Source organism: Musa acuminata, chromosome BXJ3-10, assembly GCF_036884655.1.
Source record: "Musa acuminata AAA Group cultivar baxijiao chromosome BXJ3-10, Cavendish_Baxijiao_AAA, whole genome shotgun sequence".
NCBI lineage: Eukaryota > Viridiplantae > Streptophyta > Magnoliopsida > Zingiberales > Musaceae > Musa > Musa acuminata.
In genome coordinates this window covers 26,198,211-26,218,809 of record NC_088358.1, presented here as the reverse complement: position 1 = coordinate 26,218,809, position 20,599 = coordinate 26,198,211, and the positions used below count along the sequence as shown (strand labels likewise).

Genomic DNA, 20,599 nt, shown 5'->3' with positions numbered 1-20,599 from the left:
CGCAGCTTCTAATGTGGTTTGATAGAAAATTTTCTCATGCTGCATGAAAGAACAATTATTTGATAGAAAGCACAAAAAGCTGGTATCCAGACACGATGAGAACGATAGGCACAATTTGATTAATGAAGATAAGAGTTTCTTCTGTACCGAAAGATATTACATCATGATAATAATCAAAGAAATTTGAAGAATCTAAGATTCGGAATTCACAGAATCTCTTGTTGCTTTCCTCCTAAACAATGGTCTTGATAATAGCTTCCTTCATCAATTTGCATCATACCTCAAAGACTAAAACTGAAGACTTCCAGCTCTTGACAGCATGAATCTGCTTTCCTCACTGTAGGAACACAGCCCTGCATGAATTCATAACCTGGCCATAAATTCTGGGTTGTAGCAGGGATTGTTTCCAGCACATGACTGGGCTCTTAACTCCAAATCTGAAGGAGGGGCTGATTAATGCAGATTTAGTGGCAATTTGGATGGTCGCAGAACTCGGTTCAGTACATCGTAACCCCTTTCTAATCCCATGGGTTGCTGAACCATTGGTTGCTCGTAGCAGGTTCGAGTTCACTGAACCATAAACTTGTCCTTGATTAACTTCATCTGTTCGCTCCAAAAGAATACATGAATCATCTGGTTGAGAGCTTCTATGACTATCGTTTATAGAATCCAGTACTCTATTTGCTTCATTCTGCAGCCCAACAGCTCTCCAGGCTTCGGCAACCAGGCGAATGCAGTTTTTCCTAGGCCTTACTCCAGTTTCTTTCATTGTTTGTAGCAGTTCTTCTGCTTTCCATGGTTGTTTCAATTCACCATATCCCCATATAAGTGTTTCAAAGGTCTTGATATTAGGGGAAACACCAGACTCAGACATCATTGAATAGACTCTCATTGCATTTTCCATGTTTGCTGCACTGCACCAACCACTGATGATTGTTGTGAAGGTCACAACATTTGCCTGGATTCCCAGTTCAGTCATAGTCACCAGAAGGGCCTCAGCTTTAGCAGGTTCCCGTGCCCGAACATAACCTTTAGCAAGTATGCTATATACTTGAGCATCTGGTTTGATTCCTGCTTCAACCATCTTATTGAAGATTTCCATGCATCTTGTCATGAGTCCCATTGCACTCCAAGCATTCATTAGGTGGCTATATGTTACAAGATCTGGCCTGACCCCAAGTTCTTCCATTAATGCCAAAACCTGCTCAATTAAAAGTCATGTCAATTTATTTACTGAGAGAATCTGTAACAAAAGAAAGGTTATGGAAATAAATGCTCTTACTCACTTCATCTGACCCAGCCATGTCCTGGTTATCTAAAAATCCTTTGATCAAAGTATTGAAAACAACAATATTTGGCCTAATGCCAACAGCCTTCATTTCATTCACACACCTCAATGCATCTTTCATATTTCCTTCTTTACAATAGCCACCAAGAATAATGACCCAAGTGCGTTCATTCGGACGCAACCTCATCTGCATCTCCAAAATTAGCTCTTCAGCTCTCTTTGTTTCCCCATTTTTGGTATAAGCTCTTGCGATGGTGTTATAGGTAACAACATCAGGCTGAATGCCAGAGGCATGCATCTTATGAACTACATTCCAAGCTTCAGTCAGATTTTGCTTATCGCACCATGCTTTGATGAGTATATTGTATGTTTTCTGACTAGGTCTTGCATTTTCCTCACGAGACATCATATCCAAAAGAGTTTGTGATTCTTCAGGCTTGCCTATGATGCCATATCCTTTTATAAGAGTGTTGAAAGTGCTGGTTGTTGGTCTACATCCACTTTCCTTCATCTTCCAGAAGATTTTGATAGCCTCATTGATCTTTCCAGCTTCGGAAAATGCATTTATAATGGCATTGAAGAAAATTGAGTCGGGTTTCAAGCCACTGTTTTCTACCTGAGAGATAAGTGAAGGAATGGACTTAAACTTTCGCTGATCTGTCAGAGAAGTTAACAGAGTTGTATATGTTACCAAAGAAGGTTTATGGCCCTCTTCTACCAAGCAATCAAACAATGTTTGCGCTTCATGAGGTTTATTTTCACCAATTAGAGTACCCATCTGCTTTGTTCGTGTACGAACTGTTCGACAACTGTTTCCTTTTAAGCAGATAGCACACATTTGATGCTTCTCATAGTGGGAAGAACTTGAAATTGGCCGTCCATTTGTGTCCCATCTGCGACTTTCCTGTTATATTAAAGGAGAAAACTTTCAGCTATATAGAATTTTGTTGGGAACAAAGAAATTATGTTGCTCATACATAATAGTATTTCATATGAAACAATATGTAACAAAAAAATCATTGTCTTACAGATCTTATTATCCAAAGGTGATAGTAGAATATATTTATGATCAAGGCATTTTTGAGAAATGAGGTTTTACAAAGAGATTGTAAAGATGATAGTTAAAAATGAATTTCTTTACACATTAAATTACACATCATAGCTGAAACTTCATTAATTATTGCCCCCACTGATTCATCACATGGTGATAGTTGGTGGTGAAGATTTCATTGCCACAGGCTACCAAAAGAAGATTGTCCTTCTTTTCCTTTCCTCATTGGAATATCCTATCTCTTAAATTTGCAACACTAGGTGCTCCATTCTGCTACTCACACTCATCTCTCACCAGGGAACATCGGAGAACAAGAACATTGTTCTCTCCTTGCTCTTGCAATTTGACTGCTATTGCTAGTACTTTAGTATTTGGCTTTTCCCTCCAGAATAGAGCCTTGAGACAAATGGGTACCTCTCTCTTAATCTGGTCTGGCTCATGCATGCATGCACCACATTTCTCTTTGATCAGCCCTGGATCAATCATGTATAGAAGCACAACCCATCCTATCACAAGCTTCGTTCTCATAGTTAAAATATCTAGGCTTCCATGTTTGACTTGGCAAACCTGATTAATCTGGCCCCACTGGTCGATGGCCTTGTCAGATCAGGTCCCAGCCAAGATATTCAATCTCTTGTGTTGGCCTAGGTCAACGCATAACCTGAACTATATGCTTGAGATTCATATCTGCATGGCTTTTGCTGTGATGGTTCACTTTTGCTCGTTAAGCTTTTTATATCTTAAGAATGTAAAAGAGATTTGACTGTGGAAAACCATCTGAAACATAAGTAAAATTACTGCATTTGCTGTAAACAGAAATTAAATGGATCGATCATGAGTGTTCTTGTTCATGTAACATGAAATGCCTTGGGAGTCTAGCCACCATGTGTATAAAAACATAGAAAAGGGGATAGCACTTGCTGACAACAACTGCAGAGTCGAGGACACAGAACTGAAGGATTAAAAGCTTAGTACATCTCCAAAGTTACAATGATATATAAAATGGCAACATAGTACCTGAGGCATTATGCTATTACTAGTGAAGAAAGTGACTAAGTATAACTGCAATGGTGTGCAGGAGAAAGTTGAGGAGTACCTTGGAAGGCAAGCCATCAAACAACTGTTCTTGTTTCATTCTTTGTTTGTCAAGATTCTTAGCTGAAGCATCTAAGAGAGCACTCTCCATGTTACATCCTGCCACAAGCTTCATTGCCTGGTCTCTCTAAAGATTCTTAAACTGCAAATACCATGGTGAGTTCCATTTATTATACCATTTAGGATTAGACAAATAATGTTGAAAATTAAAAATCTGATCACATGTGGAGGAAAGAACACATGTATACGCAAAATTACTTATATCATACCACATCCAAGCTGAAGATGAAAAAAATATATAAGGAACTTCGAAAACAAATAAACACATTCTTGCAGCTGACACCACAATGGAGAGATGGTGCTTGCTCTGTTAGGTACAGAGCTTTAAGAGACGACAAGCAACGTCAATGAGCAAATAGTGTTACTCTTGTAACAAGCAGAAATTTAAATGAACTAATCACAATGTATGGAGGATGTAAGACATCACTGATTCTTTAATTTTGGAATTGAACTAAAAAGATTCTTTTTCGAAAGTAGGGCAAAAACATATAGAAATAAATGGATATATATACATACATATCGGGTATCGGACCCATCTTGATGATCTATTAGATCGGTACATATTGGCCAGTACCGATGTACTGACATATGGTATGCTAGTACGTATCAATGTTATGGCGAGGAAGAGAAAAAGAGAAGAGGAGGGGAAAATGGAGGAATAGAGGAGGAAGAAGGAAGAAGAAAGAATAAGAAGCAGTGGAGGAGGCAGAAGAAGAAGAGGAAGAGGAGAAAAAGTAACGACAGCAATGATGAGGTGGCGACAAAGCAGTAGGGGCAGGGACAACAGCATTGTATGCGAGAAGAGGGCTCACATTTGCAAGCCCTAATTTGTCTTCTTTTTTTTTTTCTTTTGTAACTCTGAGTTGGACAAAGCTCCACCACTTTTATGATTTTTTTTATTATTTTCACAGGATCACCTGTAACAAGGGTGGTCCATGTATCGGCTCATGCCTACATCGGTAGGTACCATACCATTTCGGGCAGTACAGTAATCCTTGTATATATATACATACACACACAACAAGGGGACCCGCATGATTAGCATGCTAACATACAAATGAACACTGTTTGAGGAAACATGGACAGGCAATTCCATGCTTATCAATTTTACATGGCACATGGAAGGAGCTTCAGGAGTTTAAACTCATTGTGCTTAGGAAGTTATAGGAAGCCATTTAGTTCAGAATCAAATCCCAGCTTCAGCAGTGAACCAGGAAAAACTATGTTAACGTAATACAAAAGCATCTCATCCCTACCCAGATCCTCATGTTATAGAAAGACATTAGTTTTTTCTTTTTTTAACCAGAAATTGCATGTCCCTGTTGATTATATCACATTTGTGAACTATGTGACAAATCTTGGGAAGCACAGAATAGTGCAAATTGTTCTGTCATCACAAAGCCCAAGACCTTTTGTCTAAATCAATCTCAAAATCCTTTTCCATCAAGCTAAATAAGGAGATGCTTTAACCATCAAACTATGAATAAAGAGGAGAATACAAAACTTATTAAATTAAACTTACAAAATGAGTTTTGTCATGAAGTTTACAGGACCAATGACATAAAGTTCTGAAATTTCCTAAAATATCCAATGGACTATGTTTCACCCTCCAGAAAAAAAAGCAAACTTCATGAAAACCCAAACAGTTCATCGACAATGTAGCAAATGAAATGTAACAAAACAATCAAGTGGTGTATAATCACCGAATACAATATCAAGAACAACACTTGCAATTGATGATAGGATGCAGAATCAGATTAATAATTGTTAAACTCCTTTTCATAGAACACGTGCCAAGTTACCAAAAGAATAAGAAAACTCTGCGGCATGACAGTCTCAAAGGCTTCTTTTAATTTTCTCTCTGGAAAGAAATTGTGCATTGTGGAAGTCAGCAATCTAAGCTTCCATTCTATACTATTCGGGAACAAACAAAAACCCAAAATAGCAACAAGCTTCAAAATCTCAGTCTAGCATGGGCGATTGGTAATAAGACCACTGGAAGCTAACCCCTATGCAGCAAGAGCAAATGTTGTCATGGCCACCTAGTTGGTGACTCCAACACGAACATGCGGTAGATAACTTTCATGAAGGTTTGAAGAACTTTAGTGCTAGCAATCAAGGCTGGACGTAGGAGGAAACATTTAACAATATAAATTTAGGAATTTGCTCATCATCTAAACACAGCAAGAACTCTCAATTCACTACTGCTTTGCATATACCTTAAGTACCCATGACAGTGAGAAATTCCCTGATCACAGATACAGTGGAACCTATGGAGCATCTAATTCATAAAACCTTCCCAACATGACTCCGACACAATCACAACGGATCTACCACAGAGAACAACCGGTAAAATCATACTGCGTCAAACAGCATATTAAGAAACATTTCATTCCGGATCGCGGAAGGACTTCCAAATTTCATCTAAATGCCACACTGTCAAATATGTCGAACATACGATTCGTTTGCATATTCTAAGAAACCCAGCAGGGATAGAATAGAGCAAAAATCGCCGCAACCAAAATCACCATGAACACAAACAATCTCGAGGAAGGTAACAAATAAGACAATAATCTCTGTTTCCCAAATTAACTAGAATTCAAGAGGAACAAAGATCAAATTTTGCGGCAAATAAATCGAGTACAAGGTAACGACAGACCACCAACATGAAATTTTCATTCAAACAAGGCTACGACGGCACCGGAAACGCCGTAAGAACCTATCAAAATACCATTTCGCCATCCATATTGAGTTCTCAGGTGTGCCGGGGCTGAGGAAGGAAAGACGAGTCGACGAAGTAGAGTCTGGTTCTGAGGAAGAAGGAACTCCTACTTTCCTTCTGCGACCATCCTGAGGCGCAGAGGAGAGTGAAGGCGTGGAGCGACGCGAGGCGCTCCGATCGATTGTGTTCAGTTGCCCGCCACACCGCTGCCTCACCTTGTGTTGCCTCGCACAAACCGCACCCTTTTGTAGCAGCGCTCTTATCCACAAATCCACACCAAGGGCTGAGAATTGAGGGAGGTGGGACGGTGTCGAATGTGATGGAAGAAAAGAGCCAATTTGAGCGGATTGGGTCACTATCTGATCCGAATTACGCATTTGATCCGAACCCGATCTCGCAATTGGCGTGCGGTCAACATCGCGTCCACGTACTTTGATCACATGATTACGTAGGCATTCTCAAGAATTATTTACATTATTACGTGTCATCATTTATATTGATTATTGTGCTCGCACAAATAGGAAAAGGAAGAAGCTTCATGATAGCTTACAAGCAAATGACAACTCTAAGTTGAGCTACCTTTCTCTCGGCCTTCACTGGCTGTGCCAGATGAGTACATATCATACTCGCTAGTGGTGGTTGCACTGTACTCGCTGTCAGCATTGTAGTGACTTGTCAATGTGTTCTTTGGTCTTCTCATGTCCATATAGTGCTGCTGGCCATAACTGGAAAGAGTGCTATGGCCAGGTGTTGCTCCTTCACTGAGATCCTCAATTGATACAAGTCCTTCTAAAGCACGAACGATCTGCGTATGTTTCGATCAACGAGGTAAGAGTTGGATCACATGATCTAAGCCTAAGTTGTCTTCAGAAACAGTCATCAGCCATGAAGAAAACACAGGTTCTTCAGAAACAGTCATCGAGAGGCGCTCAAGGCGTTTGAAACGATACCTGACTCATTCGCGGCCGACGTCGCGCTGAGTGGCGCACACAAACGGCAGCACAAGCCACCATTCGACCCATCTCATTGTGAGCATACTTCTTCCTCAGTCTCGGATCAACAAAGGCGTCATACTCGCCGTCGTTCAATGCTTGAGTCAACAAAGGTCTTGCCTGCAATACGAAGAATGTATGGAAAAATGATTTGGAATCTCAGTTCAAAAGCCTTGGAATGGTGTTCGAGATCGAACTCACCCAATCAACTAAGCTTTCTTCTATCGACCGAATCAAAAAAATTGGCGGTCTTCCTGTGATCAGCTCCAGCAGCAGCACTCCAAAGGAGAAAACATCAGACTTATCAGTTAATCTGCCAGTAGAAGCGTATTCTGGTGCCAGATACCTGTGGTCAGTGCGTCAGCAAGAACTGGGAGTTGACTAGGTGAATTCTCTGTGCAAGAGATAAGCTTAGAGATGGGTTCATGCTATTCTTACCCAAATGTTCCAATCACGCGAGTTGAAATATGGGTTTTGGTATCCAAGAAAAACTTTGCCAGCCCGAAATCTGCAACCTGTCATAAATGCCACACTCTTCGTAATCTTCTTCATTTTATACTGGGTATAAATTTTATGCTCGAGAGATCTTTATACTGGGAATGCTGATTAAGATCTGGTTCTTTGGATCTAGCTGAACTATCTTCTTGAGCTTGCTTAGAACATACATCATCTTTCTTTGAACAATCATATTTAGCAACTTCCGAGTACAGTTAAACCATAAAGAAGTATAGACATACTACCTTAGCTTCAAAGTTATGATCGAGAAGTATATTTGCTGCTTTGATGTCACGATGGATTATTTTGGGTTGGCCTGCGTATATTGCATTTATTAATAGAAAAATATAGCCAATAAGATGAAATGAGCAGAGGGAGAAGTATTCTTACAGTCCTCATGCAAATATGTCAGTCCTTTTGCTGATCCCAAAGCAACTCTTAGTCTTGTCGGCCAATCCATGGGTGGTTGACCTCTTCCTACAAATGTCAAAACACGATATAGAAAGTATTTCTTTTCACCAATGCCAATTTCATTGGAAATAAAGTACATCACGCAACTCCCTTCTGCGCAACTGAGAGCATTACCGTGCAGATGGAACTCTAGAGTGTTATTAGGAACATATTCAAACACCAGTAGCCTCTTGGCGCCGGAAATGCAGCAACCCTTCAAAGAAACGAGGTGCTTGTGATGCAGACGACTAATGATCTGGACTTCTGCCTGGAACTCATGGTCTCCCTGCCTGCTATCTGGCTTTAATTGCTTGACGGCAACTTCTTGGCCATTCCTAAGTATCCCCTTGTACACGCACCCGAAGCCACCTTCCCCGAGGAAATCGGCATCGGAGAAGAAATTCGTGGCGACTGCCAGTTCTTCATAGCTGAAACCAGCTTGGATGGTGAGCTGCTGCGGAGTTGATGGATGTTCGGATCCTGGACTCGAGTTTGGTGGCCTCTGTGTGCCACGATCCTCTCCTGCGGCGGTGTCATCTGGCAGTTTAATGAGTGAACATAAGGGTCAACTGCAGAGTTGACATCCAAGCAGATATCTTTGATTCTTTTTCTTGTTCATTTCATTGATTATTCAAACCTTATTTATATGGTAAAATTGTATCTATAATATTACTATCATAAAATTCAAAGTATATGCTTAAAGACACATAAGAAAGATAAGCTAATTGGTCTTTGTTATCTTAGAAGGTAAGAAGGAAGTGCACAGGATTTGCATGCAAGAGAGGTTCGAACGTTTCTCTGAATCTGCAGCAGGTTGGGCAACCTGACGTCCCTTTCTTTTGTGATAGAAGTAGTAAAGTACGCCGAGAAGCAGCAAAACTACCGACAAACCGACTGATAAACCTACTGCCAGCCCTGTAGAGCTTGAACTCGATGACCCCGCAGGTGGCGGCCAGAAAGAAGGAGCAGGCGCTGCAATATATACATGAGGTGATGGAGCCAACGAAGAACGCTGAGTTTGCGGCGGCGGTGGTAGAGAAGGAGGCGGCCGCGGCGGTGGTGAAATTGGACTTGGCACGACTATCGTCGGTGGGACTGCGGGTGCATTTGCAGGCGCTACACCTTCTGCCAGCCGTCGAGACGAAGCGGAAGGATTGAGAACGGCATCAAAGCCTTGGCTTTGGCGACTGGGAGACGAGGATGACGGTGGAGGTAATGGCTGCAGTGGCGTCGCCGCTGTTGGGTGCTTCGTGGGGGGTGGTGATGAAGAAATCGTGGGTGGAAGTGCAATTGACATGTTGAGCTTGCGAGATGCAAGCAGACCGACTCACCCTGATATAAAGGTAACAAGCATCGATTTTTTATCGGTTCTCAGTAAGCATCACCTTCGGAATTGTTCCGAGCAAGCAAGAACTGAGCATTTGACTGAGTTATAGCTTTGATTTCATCAAACAAAAACATTCTATTTAGTTTGTTCATTAGGATGATTCCATCCCTTCATGTCCGCCAAAGGCCACATCAAGGAAGATTATTAGAGACATCATTCGCGATATACACATCAATACAGCTTCTATACTTTTACACAAGCAATACATTATACTTGTAGAAGAGTTCTTGGCATAGATAGATAGAGACATTTGATGTTATACTCTAACCACATTCCTCTGGTATTAGGGAGGAATAGTTCCTTGAACACTTGAAGTGATTTCATGGAATTTGCTTATGAAATCAAGCAATTAATTTAAGAAAATCTCATAAGTCTATGAAAGGAACGTATATATAATATACTGAAATGATACTGTTTATTGATGCAATCTTTCGCCCACGGAGGAAGCCATTACAGGAAATTAACGACATCACTCGTTTGAGAATATTATAATGTATTCTAATACGTGTACAGAGAAATTATTTTCATGACGCACATTTTGATCGTCCGAATCTTAATGACAAATATTTATATCTATCATGATATCAAGACTCCAAGCTTATGATATGATGGTATTGATGGAAGTATCAATGATGATGCTGCCATGTCGAGGACATACATAACTACGATGTATACATCGCCTTGCACGAAAATAACTACAGTTTTATGCTCATTTCCAGTTGTTGTGGTGGGCCCCAACGAATGGAGGGTAGAGAAAGCGGTCTCCTCTCTTCTGCTTGCTCCGTGTGGTAGAAAAGGTGGTCGGGAGAGGGAAAGAGGGAGGAGGAGGAGGGAGAAGGGATGCCGGGAAACCACGATCAACGGTCGAGATCTGCCAGGGCGGCCACCATCCACGGTTGCGCCCAGTCCGGAGACCTCCTCGGCCTACAGAGGCGGCTCCAGGAGAACCCGTCGCTCCTCAATGCGAGGAACGCCGTCGTAGGCCCTTGACTCTCCTCCTCGTCACTTTCAGCATTTCCCGTTCCGATCTCGTTGTTCTTGGTTGACTTGTCGTACAAATCCTTCTCCTTTCTTCTTTGTTTCCGCAGATCCGTTGCTTTCGACCGACTCGTTTTGCTCTTCGATTGTGTCGCGCTCCTCATTTTTCTCGCTGTTCATCAAGATTTTATATTATCAAATAGGATATAGATATTTGTAATGCCCATTAGGAATTTGTCGGTTCACTTTGACGCTCTTAAGCTCCCTTTAATCTCTATTTTTTTTTAGCAATTTCTTTAATAATTTGGTTTTAGTGTGATTCATACTTCTACTTCTTTCATGTATATTTCTCTTTATTTTACCCGATCTAAGGAAATTGCATTTTCTTTGTGAGGTCTCCTCCAGAAATTTGTTGCCTTCTTCATTTCTTTTCGAGAAACATACTTGCATTTGAAAGTATCTTTCTTTTTATAGTTGTTGAAACCGTTGTCGATGATCTCAGTTAGGTAGTAGCGGAAGAAATTTCTTCTCTTGCGAGGTTTTTCCAGGGTCAAAAAGAAAAAACAAATTTGTCTCTGTTACCTTCTTATTCTGCCATCTGTTTATCTTCCATGAAATTTGGTTTTAGGTGCTCAAAATCAAAGGGATCTTCTATTGTGAAACATTTATGTTTGCAATTTGGATTTTGTGGATGATTTTTCCAAACAATATTCATCATTGACTTGGTAGAGAATTTTTGTCGGTAGAAGTCTTAACCTCTGCCTACTGCTACTGTCTATATGATATCTTTTCAAAACCATTAATTACAATCTCAGATGATTTGCACCTTTCCTGACATTGATTCGTCAAAATAGGAACCTTAAGCATTCGGAACCACTTTTGGCACCATATGCATTTCTTAAATCAATGAACTTTTGGCCGTAGACTCTTTTTTATCTTTTACTTTTTTCTTTCCCATGCCATGGTACTTAACCTTTTTGGTGCCATTTGTGATATTCAGATTGCTCCTGTAGTTAGATGTACTTAGTTTAGATCTTGTCAAACTTTTGGTTTCATTATATACTTTTCTTTCTTTTTGCAACAAGATGTTTAATAGATTTACCATTGATGTAGATGGCACAAACACCGCTTCATGTGGCTGCTGGATACAACAATACCAGTATCGTCAAGTTCCTGCTTGAATGGAAGCGCCCAGAGAAAGTTGAGTTGGAGGCAAAGAACATGGTAGGCTGAGAGAAATGATATGTTCTTATCTGTATTAAGTAGATTGCCCTCCCAAATCCCAACTAATGTTTTATTAACTGGAATTGGTGTGTACTGTTTGCAGTATGGTGAAACACCGCTGCACATGGCAGCAAAAAATGGTTGCAGCGAATCAGCAAGGCTACTTCTCACACATGGTGCTTCTCTTGAGGCAAAAGCCAATGCAAGTCCTTTAAAGAGAATTGCCCTTTTTGTTACCCAAATATGGACTGCAAAGCTTTATAGTTTATCACATTGCAATGTGTCTGATTCACACCTTGTGCTTTGACATTCTCTTACATTTATTTTATTGCCATGTTATTTGTAGAATGGAATGACTCCACTACATTTGGCTGTTTGGCATGCACTACGAGCAGAAGATTGCATTACAGTGAGCACACTGCTAGATTACAATGCCGATTGTAGTGTCAAAGATAATGTATGCTTTAATTAATGTAGCATTATCAGATTAGCTTGAAAGAGCATTTTGAGAGAGACATCTAACTATACTCTTTGTACCATAGGAGGGAATGACCCCTTTAAGTCATCTCTCAGAAGGTGCTGGCAATGAGAAACTTCAAGGACTCCTTTTTCGGCATATAGAGGAGCAAAGAAAGCGCAAAGCAATTGAGTCATGCAGTGAGGCAAAAGCAAAAATGGCCGAGTTTGAAGCAGCTATTTCAAATGTTGTGGGATTGCAGGAACTCAAAATGCAACTGCGTAGATGGGCTAGGGGTATGCTTTTTGATGAGAAGCGACGAGCATTGGGATTAAGTATAGCTCCAAGAAGGCCTCCTCATATGGCCTTCCTTGGTAATCCTGGAACAGGTATTTGATACTATACATGATGGGCTCTTGTTCACAAATTGCAAAACATGTGATGCAATTTTCCAGGTTGGCAAGAAATTGGTATGCTGCACTGAAGGCTTCTGATTGAGTTTATCTTTTTCAATTTGGTTATCAGATTGACCTTTGCTTGTAACTTTGTTGTGAATTTTAGCTCAAATGGGGTTCTATAGGTTATTAAGAAAAGGGATACCAAGATCTCGTTTGTCTTAAACATAACACTTATTCTCATTTGTCTTGAACTTAACACTTATTTAGTGGGGAAGTATATGCATTTGATTGTGTTGACTACTCATACTTCGAAATTCTGATCTTGGATTTTTGCAGAAATTTCTTATAGTTACATGTTAGTGGTAGCATCTAATCGAGGCTTAATAAAGTTTTCTGCACAATATTCTCTTCGGTTGTTCTTCCATGCTCCTTGCATTTTTTTGGGATTTGAATGAATCAATTTTTAGAATGTTCATGATATTTTAGGTAAAACTATGGTCGCCAGAGTTCTTGGTAAACTCCTCCACATGGTAGGCATTCTACCTACTGATAATGTAACAGAAGTGCAAAGGACTGACCTAGTTGGCGAATTTGTGGGTCACACTGGACCAAAGACAAGGCGCAAGGTATACATGTACATATCTTATTTTGCAAGAGATATCTGCTTCAGGGCTATGTACCCAACATCAAGAAATGTTAGATTTTTGTTGTAGATGCACTAGAAAATCCTTGAGTTGCTTCTCTTTACTTTTATGGACCCTCCATTTGCACCATACAGTATATATTGCTTATCACAATTTTGGCTGGTAGCCTGTTATTTGTTTAAATGTCTATAGAGTTTGTTGAAATGTGATTTTCTTGCATTATTTCAGTGGCTGTGAGATGTTAAAAAGTTGTTATATCAAACATCCTAATGTGGCATTAATTATTTGTCCCAGATAAATGAAGCAGAGGGAGGAATTCTTTTCGTCGACGAAGCCTACAGATTGATTCCAATGCAAAAAGCAGATGACAAGGACTATGGCTTAGAGGCACTAGAAGAAATAATGTCTGTGATGGACAGCGGTAAGGTGGTGGTGATTTTTGCTGGATATTCTGAGCCAATGAAACGAGTGATAGAATCAAACGAAGGTTTCCGTAGAAGGGTAACCAAGTATTTTTACTTTGACGACTTCAGCACAACTGAACTTGCTCAAATTCTGCATATTAAAATGAATCACCAGGATCAGAATAGCTTACTCCATGGATTCAATCTCCACCCAACTTGTAGCGTTGAGGCGGTTGCGAAACTGATCGATAGAGAGACCACGGAGAAGCAGAGGAGAGAGATGAATGGGGGTCTCATAGACCCATTGCTTGCAAATGCTCGTGAAAATTTGGATCTTCGACTCGATTTTGATTGCAGTGACACTGATGGTTTAGTGACGATAACAATGGAGGATTTAATGGCAGGCCTTAGACTGCTTTCTTAGCAATGGTCTAGGGATGACTTAGAACTCTATTTCTTGTAGTCAGCCCCAAGAATAGCAGGTTGTTAAATTGCAAGAGTTGAGCTCACTATCAGAGTTCATTAGACATGATTTCTTTCATTGATGTATTCCTTCCTCTACGGTGAGGAAGTAAAGTTCATGTTGTATTAGATAAAGTTCATTGTAATAGTAGGTTCATTTATGTTCCATAAAACCAGCTTGACATTTATTGATGAAGTCAATGTGTTCCTTATCAATTAACCTCAGAAATCATGAAAATAAATGTTGTTTCTCCTGATCTGATTATTCAAATGTTGCACATTGTAATAGTAGGTTCGTTTTTGTTCCATAAAACCAGCTTGGCATTTATTGATGAATTCAATGTGTTCCTTAGCAATTAACATCAGAAACCATGAAAATAAATGTTGTTTCTTGGCATCAACCTAAATGTATTGACATTCACAAGCTCTTCATGTCATATCCATAATACGAATAGTACAGAAGGCAGATGGAGGCTGGAGCTGCAGTTGGTGTTAACGGATGAGACCGAGATCGGATCAGGGTCGATCCATCTCGGATCCGCTTCTTGTCAGAATCGTATCATCCGCTTCAGATGTTAACGGATCTTTGGGATAGCAATCCAATCGTCAGTCGAAGTGAGAGAGAGAGAGAGAGGCGAAGCCAAACCAAACAGAGATCGACTTTGCCGATTAGAGACCAAACAGTGGTGCGATTCAGATTAAAGCTTTCGAATCGATGGTTTTCTATGTTTCTTGATCCTTGATTTTTTATTTCGAATTTTTGCGGACAGCCATATGCTGTTCTGAGAATTGAAGGAGTTCTTTTGTTTCTGTCATCACGGGAGTGTTCGATTTGGCACCTCCCTTTAACATCATATCAAATAGGAGTTTTGGATTCTGACTTGTGGTAAGAAATATATATAATAATTTTAACCATGCAAGGATTTCATGTTTCGATTTTAATGTGGTAGTTTCATTTTTGCATCCAACGCATTGCGCATCACATGTTCGTTGAAAAGCCGAGTCGGATGTAAAGAGTAGAAGATCATGTCTTCTTGGCAGTTTTGTTTTGTTTTTGTTTTCGTTTGCTTTTTCTTGTGCTCATCTCGTGCTTCCTTACAGAAAATGGCTACTGTTGCTGTCGCATGTTCACATTCGCAGCTTCCTTCGTTGCACCGCAGTGGTAAGTTTAGTGGGCTTAATTGCGTCTTCTTCATGTGATTGTGTCGAAGATTTATTTTGCATCCCTAGACAACATGCTCTGCAAGTCAATTTTCATTGTCTTCATCTGGCTACTAAGCATACAGCTGCTCCTCTGTTCAGATGCTAAAATTTCACTAACTTAATCTGATGAAAATCACAAAGTGCAAAAGATGAATATCATACTTGGTCAGGTAAAACTGGTATTTCCCTTGTTAAAATGACTTTTTCTTGATTCTCTATGTGGAAATCAAAATAATAAAATCATGAATTTTATCTCAAATGGAAAAAATTCATGTTCTGGTATCTGATAAGTGGTGCAATTGTTTTCAAGAAAAATCTGTTGCAGTTGGATATAGATTTGATTTTATGATAATTATATTCTCTTTGTTGTAACATTTTTCTTCCTCTAGTCTTTAGAGATACCTCATTTAGAAAATCTTTTAGTTTATACACACACACACACACAACAGTTACCTACGGTTGAACATAATATGCACTTTACCAAAAGCAAAATTTAGTGTAGGAGGGTGGGGTTGATTTATTCCAAATAAATTTCAAAAATGTGTTTGATTGGTCACTAACTTTCATATGATTTTTTCTATCAATATATCAATTTTCAATCATGTAATGTTGCTTTTAATTACAAATAGAATTGAATTGAGCTAACCATCTACAAGATTATCTGACAGCATACTCTTTGAATAACACTTTTCTTTCTCTATTCTCTAAAGCAGTGTTTCCTTCTTTACCTCATTTAGAAAATTTTTAATTTTGGTTCTTCCGTACCTTGTATTTTCTTATTCAGGGCAATCAAGATCTGGACTATTAAGCATATCATGCCTTAAGACCAACTGTCCTGGTCCTGTGAATGCTATTGAATGTTCATCAACTGAAGAGGGACTGAAGATGATTAAGCCTATAGTCAAGATGTGTGGTATTACATCAGCCAAAGATGCTGAAATGGCTGCAAATGCTGGTGCTAGCCTCATTGGCATGATCATTTGGCCAAATTCAAAGCGTTCTGTGTCGCCAAAGGTGGCAAAAGAAATATCCAAAGTTGCACGAGACTGTGGAGCAAAGCCTGTTGGTGTGTTTGTAGATGATGATGCGGATACAATACTACGTGCTTCTGATGCAGCTGAGCTTGAGTTTGTTCAGGTATCAGTTAGCATAACCCTTCTCATTTTCAAAGTTCTAATGATTTTCCAAATTGACATCTTGAATAATATTTCTTAATTTTTCTTTCATGGATTTTTTTCAGCTTCATGGGAATGGTTCCCGTTCCACACTCCCAATCCTCTTACAGCAAAACCAAATCATATATGTCCTCCATGTTGATGAAAACGGAAACCTTCTCAATCATGTCTCCGATGAGGAATCTTCGTTAGTTGATTGGTTTCTAGTAGATAGCGCACAAGGTGGCAGGTATGAAATCACTTCAGTGCATACTACCGCTATATATATATATATATATACTTCCATGCAATTTACAAGGTTAACATGATACAAGTTTGGATACTTCTATTACCTGGCAGTAGAAATTCGAATAGGCTATGACATATATGTGACAAATAGTTTATCAAATTGCACTCTGATTCATAATGACAATTAATATGTTGGTAATGAACAGTGTATGGGAAAAAAAAGGTAAATATATTTTAATGGAGAAGTAGTCACATATACCCATTGTGCCACTTTCAGACACTCTTAAATGAGGTTAAGTTGTAATGCCCATGTAACTCTACCATCTATTTTTATTGTGGCTATCTTTACTAGAAAAAAATTACTCTATCTTAAGCATTTTGCCTAATTCTTTCAATTGGTACTGGTTGACATGTAAAGACTTGCAAATGAAGTCACAACATTTTCTCTTATTTGCAGTGGCAAAGGATTTAATTGGCAAAGGTTTCAGCTGCCATCCATGAGAAGCAAATATGGGTGGCTTTTAGCTGGAGGACTTCATGCTGACAATGTTTGCGAAGCAGTCACTACTCTTATGCCTGATGGAGTCGATGTTAGTAGTGGCATTTGTGGCTCTGATGGCATCCAAAAGGATCCCTCGAGAATCTCTTCCTTCATGAACAAAGTAAAATCTTTGAGCTATTGAATTTGGTAATGACCTTTAGAATATGTTAACTTCCTTCTTGTATTATTAAGAGACACTTGGGTGAATTTACATTTTAACTTTAATTGCATAATATTCTTGACAATTTCAGAATAAAGAATCATCGTTTTTTTTTTGGTTTGGCTGATAGCTTGCGCAATTAGTAGTATCGTGATTAATCATGCAAGAATGTTGACATCAAAGTAATGTTCTTGTGGTATTTTTACTCTTTCCCTGGAAAATGATTTTTTTTTTATTTTTATTTACAATGTGACTTGAAATCATTTATACAATATTCTTCCATTTACTTGCTTTATTTTATTTTTTCTTAAACATAAACAATCTTCTCCTTCTCTCTTGCTCTCCCCATTTAAGCCTCGGGTTGGCAACATGAGCTCCAACTTAGAACTCGATCAAATCAATGGGTGGCCTAAATTGACTTTTTGTCATCATAGAAATAAGAAAATTGTGCGTATTTATTATCTGTTGGGTTGACCATCAACTTTTTGGTCAATGGTTGTGTTAGGTTAATTACTTTTGGTTGAGGCTCATAAGCCACTATCATCTAATGCCGAGCACAGATTCCTCACACTTGAATCGATGTGGTGACATGACATCAACTTCTAACATGGTAATGGTATTCACCAGACTCCTCACTTGTCCACAACCCAATTCAATATTGATCAGTGGACCAATTCACCTCTCCAAAGAGAACTTTATTCTGAAGTACATTAATCGCATAAGGTTTGGTTACTTTAAGAATCTGATTCTAATACTTAATATTTTATTCACCTCTCTCGACACATGACAGCATAATCAATCTAATATAAAATATGTTTTTCAATTAATCCCATAATAGAAATCTTATTATGACACATTAATCGAGGATAATTATTGTCTTTACTCGAAATTCCTACTTTCCGAGATCGACTTAGATCTTTACACAGGTTTTCGATCAAGCATTCGAGACCTTCTCGGTTTCACACAAGTTTCATGCCTATGCGAGTTTTTTATGCATCACTCACATCTCGAGCTCTCGATATATCAAACGAATGGTTTTATCTTCGACATGTAATCTATAGATACAATATAATTCATCCAAAACTTAATGATATCAAAGCATAAGGTCACTAAATCAAGAACTAATTATTCAGTGGTAATATTATCTAAAGTCCCAAGTACGTTTAAATCTCGCCGTCGGATTCACCAGCACCACCACCACCACCTCATGAATAATCATTGGTGTTTGGGAAGCCGTCGGACTAATGCAAGTAATCGAACAGGTCGATATTACACGGCACTTCTACGTAAACTTCTCCATTTCCTCCAAGAAGACACCTTCGTGCTCCTCAGAGACGACCTGCCCCACGAAGCGCACCCCCCCCTGATTGGGCGCAGGCCGCCTCAGAATGATGCCGCCGGCGAAGACGGCATGGTCGTTGAGAGGAGCGACGCAGTGCGGTGGTCCCCATCCGTAGTCCACCTCATAGAACCCCACGGATCGCCAGTCTGACAAGTTCAAGGCGTCGTAGCCGATGGGAACTCTGAAGGGATCGTCCTTGAAATCACCCACAGCCCATTCGGCTAACTTGACCGGCAGACTCGCTTTGGCTTCCCTGATCAATCTCACGATCTCCACCAGCGGAGCGCGCGTGATCTCCTCGCTGGTCGCTGTGACCGTCAGGCAGTACACGCAGTTGCCGTAGTAGCCGCCTTCGGGCGGCAGCAGCTGGCGCAGGAACGGGCGGACGTTCGCGGGGAACACGAGGTGGACGTCGGCGCGGAGGTCCAGGTTGATGGCGCGGGCTCGGGATCGCCAGAGAACGGCGGCGGCGACGTCGAAGGTGGTGCATCTGTGGGATGTCTCTCTCGTGAATTCCTCCTTGAACTTGCTGATGCTCTCCAGGGGGAACTCCCACTGCGACCGGACGAAGCTGAAGGTGGTCGTGGGGGGATCCCGTGGGAGCCTCGGTGGAGAGGGGATGGCCTCTCGAAGCCAGATCGGGTCAACTGCGGGGCACGCAGCACCTCTCGCTATCTCTGCTATCGCTCCGAGGAGTTGACCCGCGCCAACTCCATCGAGAACCATGTGGTTGAACTTGACTCCAACGACGAATCCTCCGCAACGGAGCTGTGTAACCTGAGTCCATGAAACATGGAAACAAAGACGATGCTTTTAGCTTCGTGGAAGGCGAGATTCGAGCTCAAGATTTTACGATAAGTTATCAAAGATGCATTCAATACTTCGGTCTTCGATGGCCTTTCCACGTTAGACGCGAACTTACAGGAACGTATCCATAATTCGTCACTACAGCTTTCAGTAGGTTTGACTAAACTACAGATCTCCTGAAACTTTGGAGAAAGACGAGAGAGACAGACCTGCAACATTAGTATCATTTGTCGTTGGTTTATGCTGGGGGGAGGACATGGGAGGAGCTGTTCCTTGGGGATCGCAAGAGGGAACTCGAGATCCTTGAGGTCGCTGAGGCTGTAACGAGACGTGGCCTCCACGAACCACACGCCGTCGCCGGTGCACGCGACCTGCAGCTCCCCCTCCCCCGTGACCACGAGGCGGCCCGCGACGGGGTAGTAAGGGACCAGCGCCTTGGACAAGGCGCCTTTTATGGCCTTCGCTGGAGGCTCCTCCTCCGGACCGTGGCGGCCGTACGCGGCGATCATCTCGACCAAGAACCTGAGTCCCATCGCGTGATCCAGGGAGGAGAGGGGGAGGGTGGCGCAAGGCGTTTGCTCGCCGGGGGTGACGAGCTCCGCGGCCAGCTTCGTGACGGGGGAGCTCATGGTGGGTCGTCGTCACCTGTCGTTGCCAGCGATGTGTTGTTACATGGCATTTCTCGTCTTCCATTTATAATACTCTTGGAGAACTGCTGGTGTGCATTCTTCCGTCTCCTTAGTACCACTGTTCATACATGTGAAGATCGTCGTCAACCCATGGCCAAGCTGATTAGGGCTACGAAGGCGATGGGACTAACGAGATGAAGTCGTAGAAGGCGGTATCCAAGTCCAATATCATTTTATAATGTATTTATAAATAATGATATAAACTATATATATATATATATATATATATATATATATATATATATATGCATATACATATATTATATATTTGTTTGCTCGAATTTTTAGATGGAATGATAATGATAAAAAAGAATTTAACACCGTATGAGAGCCAATGATTAAATCAG

General features: G+C 40.6%; 5 protein-coding genes across 10 annotated transcripts; 2 read left to right on the top strand and 3 right to left on the bottom strand.

Annotated features, from left to right (window-relative positions):
• Positions 1-93: 93 nt before the first annotated feature.
• Positions 94-6,489, bottom strand: LOC135583502 (pentatricopeptide repeat-containing protein At5g25630-like). 3 transcript variants are annotated; one of them, XM_065172029.1, is made up of 5 exons: positions 6,226-6,489; positions 3,436-3,576; positions 1,980-2,192; positions 1,287-1,904; positions 94-1,201 (listed from the first exon to the last, which is right to left on the bottom strand). In XM_065172029.1, exons 2-5 carry the CDS (start codon positions 3,547-3,549, stop codon positions 335-337), a joined length of 1,812 nt encoding a protein of 603 aa, XP_065028101.1. In that variant the 5' UTR covers positions 3,550-3,576; positions 6,226-6,489; the 3' UTR covers positions 94-334. The 3 variants fall into 3 exon arrangements, with proteins under 3 accessions (XP_065028101.1, XP_065028100.1, XP_065028099.1); XM_065172028.1 differs by having other exon boundaries at positions 1,287-2,192; positions 6,161-6,488; XM_065172027.1 differs by having other exon boundaries at positions 1,287-2,192; positions 6,226-6,487.
• A 292-nt stretch (positions 6,490-6,781) lies between these two features.
• Positions 6,782-9,450, bottom strand: LOC135651418 (proline-rich receptor-like protein kinase PERK1). Its single transcript, XM_065171485.1, has 8 exons — positions 9,045-9,450; positions 8,289-8,690; positions 8,094-8,180; positions 7,949-8,019; positions 7,647-7,723; positions 7,410-7,554; positions 7,167-7,328; positions 6,782-7,021 (listed from the first exon to the last, which is right to left on the bottom strand). The coding sequence occupies exons 1-8, from the start codon at positions 9,448-9,450 to the stop codon at positions 6,782-6,784; spliced, it is 1,590 nt and encodes a 529-aa protein (XP_065027557.1).
• An 875-nt stretch (positions 9,451-10,325) lies between these two features.
• LOC104000806 (protein CfxQ homolog) lies at positions 10,326-14,361 on the top strand. Of its 3 annotated transcripts, XM_018819466.2 has the most exons (8): positions 10,326-10,518; positions 11,632-11,742; positions 11,846-11,944; positions 12,089-12,199; positions 12,285-12,588; positions 13,084-13,223; positions 13,536-13,742; positions 13,821-14,361. In XM_018819466.2, exons 1-8 carry the CDS (start codon positions 10,381-10,383, stop codon positions 14,067-14,069), a joined length of 1,359 nt encoding a protein of 452 aa, XP_018675011.2. In that variant the 5' UTR covers positions 10,326-10,380; the 3' UTR covers positions 14,070-14,361. The 3 variants fall into 3 exon arrangements, with proteins under 3 accessions (XP_018675011.2, XP_009421214.2, XP_065026328.1); XM_009422939.3 differs by having other exon boundaries at positions 10,327-10,518; positions 13,536-14,361; XM_065170256.1 differs by having other exon boundaries at positions 10,350-10,518; positions 11,846-11,918; positions 13,536-14,361.
• Positions 14,362-14,539: 178 nt separating this feature from the next.
• On the top strand, positions 14,540-17,541 carry LOC104000807 (N-(5'-phosphoribosyl)anthranilate isomerase 1, chloroplastic). Of its 2 annotated transcripts, none has more exons than XM_065170257.1 (5): positions 14,540-14,793; positions 15,209-15,269; positions 16,095-16,447; positions 16,551-16,714; positions 17,171-17,541. In XM_065170257.1, exons 1-5 carry the CDS (start codon positions 14,680-14,682, stop codon positions 17,394-17,396), a joined length of 918 nt encoding a protein of 305 aa, XP_065026329.1. In that variant the 5' UTR covers positions 14,540-14,679; the 3' UTR covers positions 17,397-17,541. The 2 variants fall into 2 exon arrangements, with proteins under 2 accessions (XP_065026329.1, XP_009421216.2); XM_009422941.3 differs by lacking the exon at positions 14,540-14,793 and adding an exon at positions 14,831-14,993.
• Positions 17,542-18,435: 894 nt separating this feature from the next.
• LOC135650620 (myricetin 3-O-glucosyl 1,2-rhamnoside 6'-O-caffeoyltransferase AT2-like) lies at positions 18,436-20,301 on the bottom strand. The gene is made up of 2 exons (XM_065170105.1): positions 19,773-20,301; positions 18,436-19,533 (listed from the first exon to the last, which is right to left on the bottom strand). The coding sequence occupies exons 1-2, from the start codon at positions 20,190-20,192 to the stop codon at positions 18,697-18,699; spliced, it is 1,257 nt and encodes a 418-aa protein (XP_065026177.1). The 5' UTR covers positions 20,193-20,301; the 3' UTR covers positions 18,436-18,696.
• Positions 20,302-20,599: the final 298 nt, after the last annotated feature.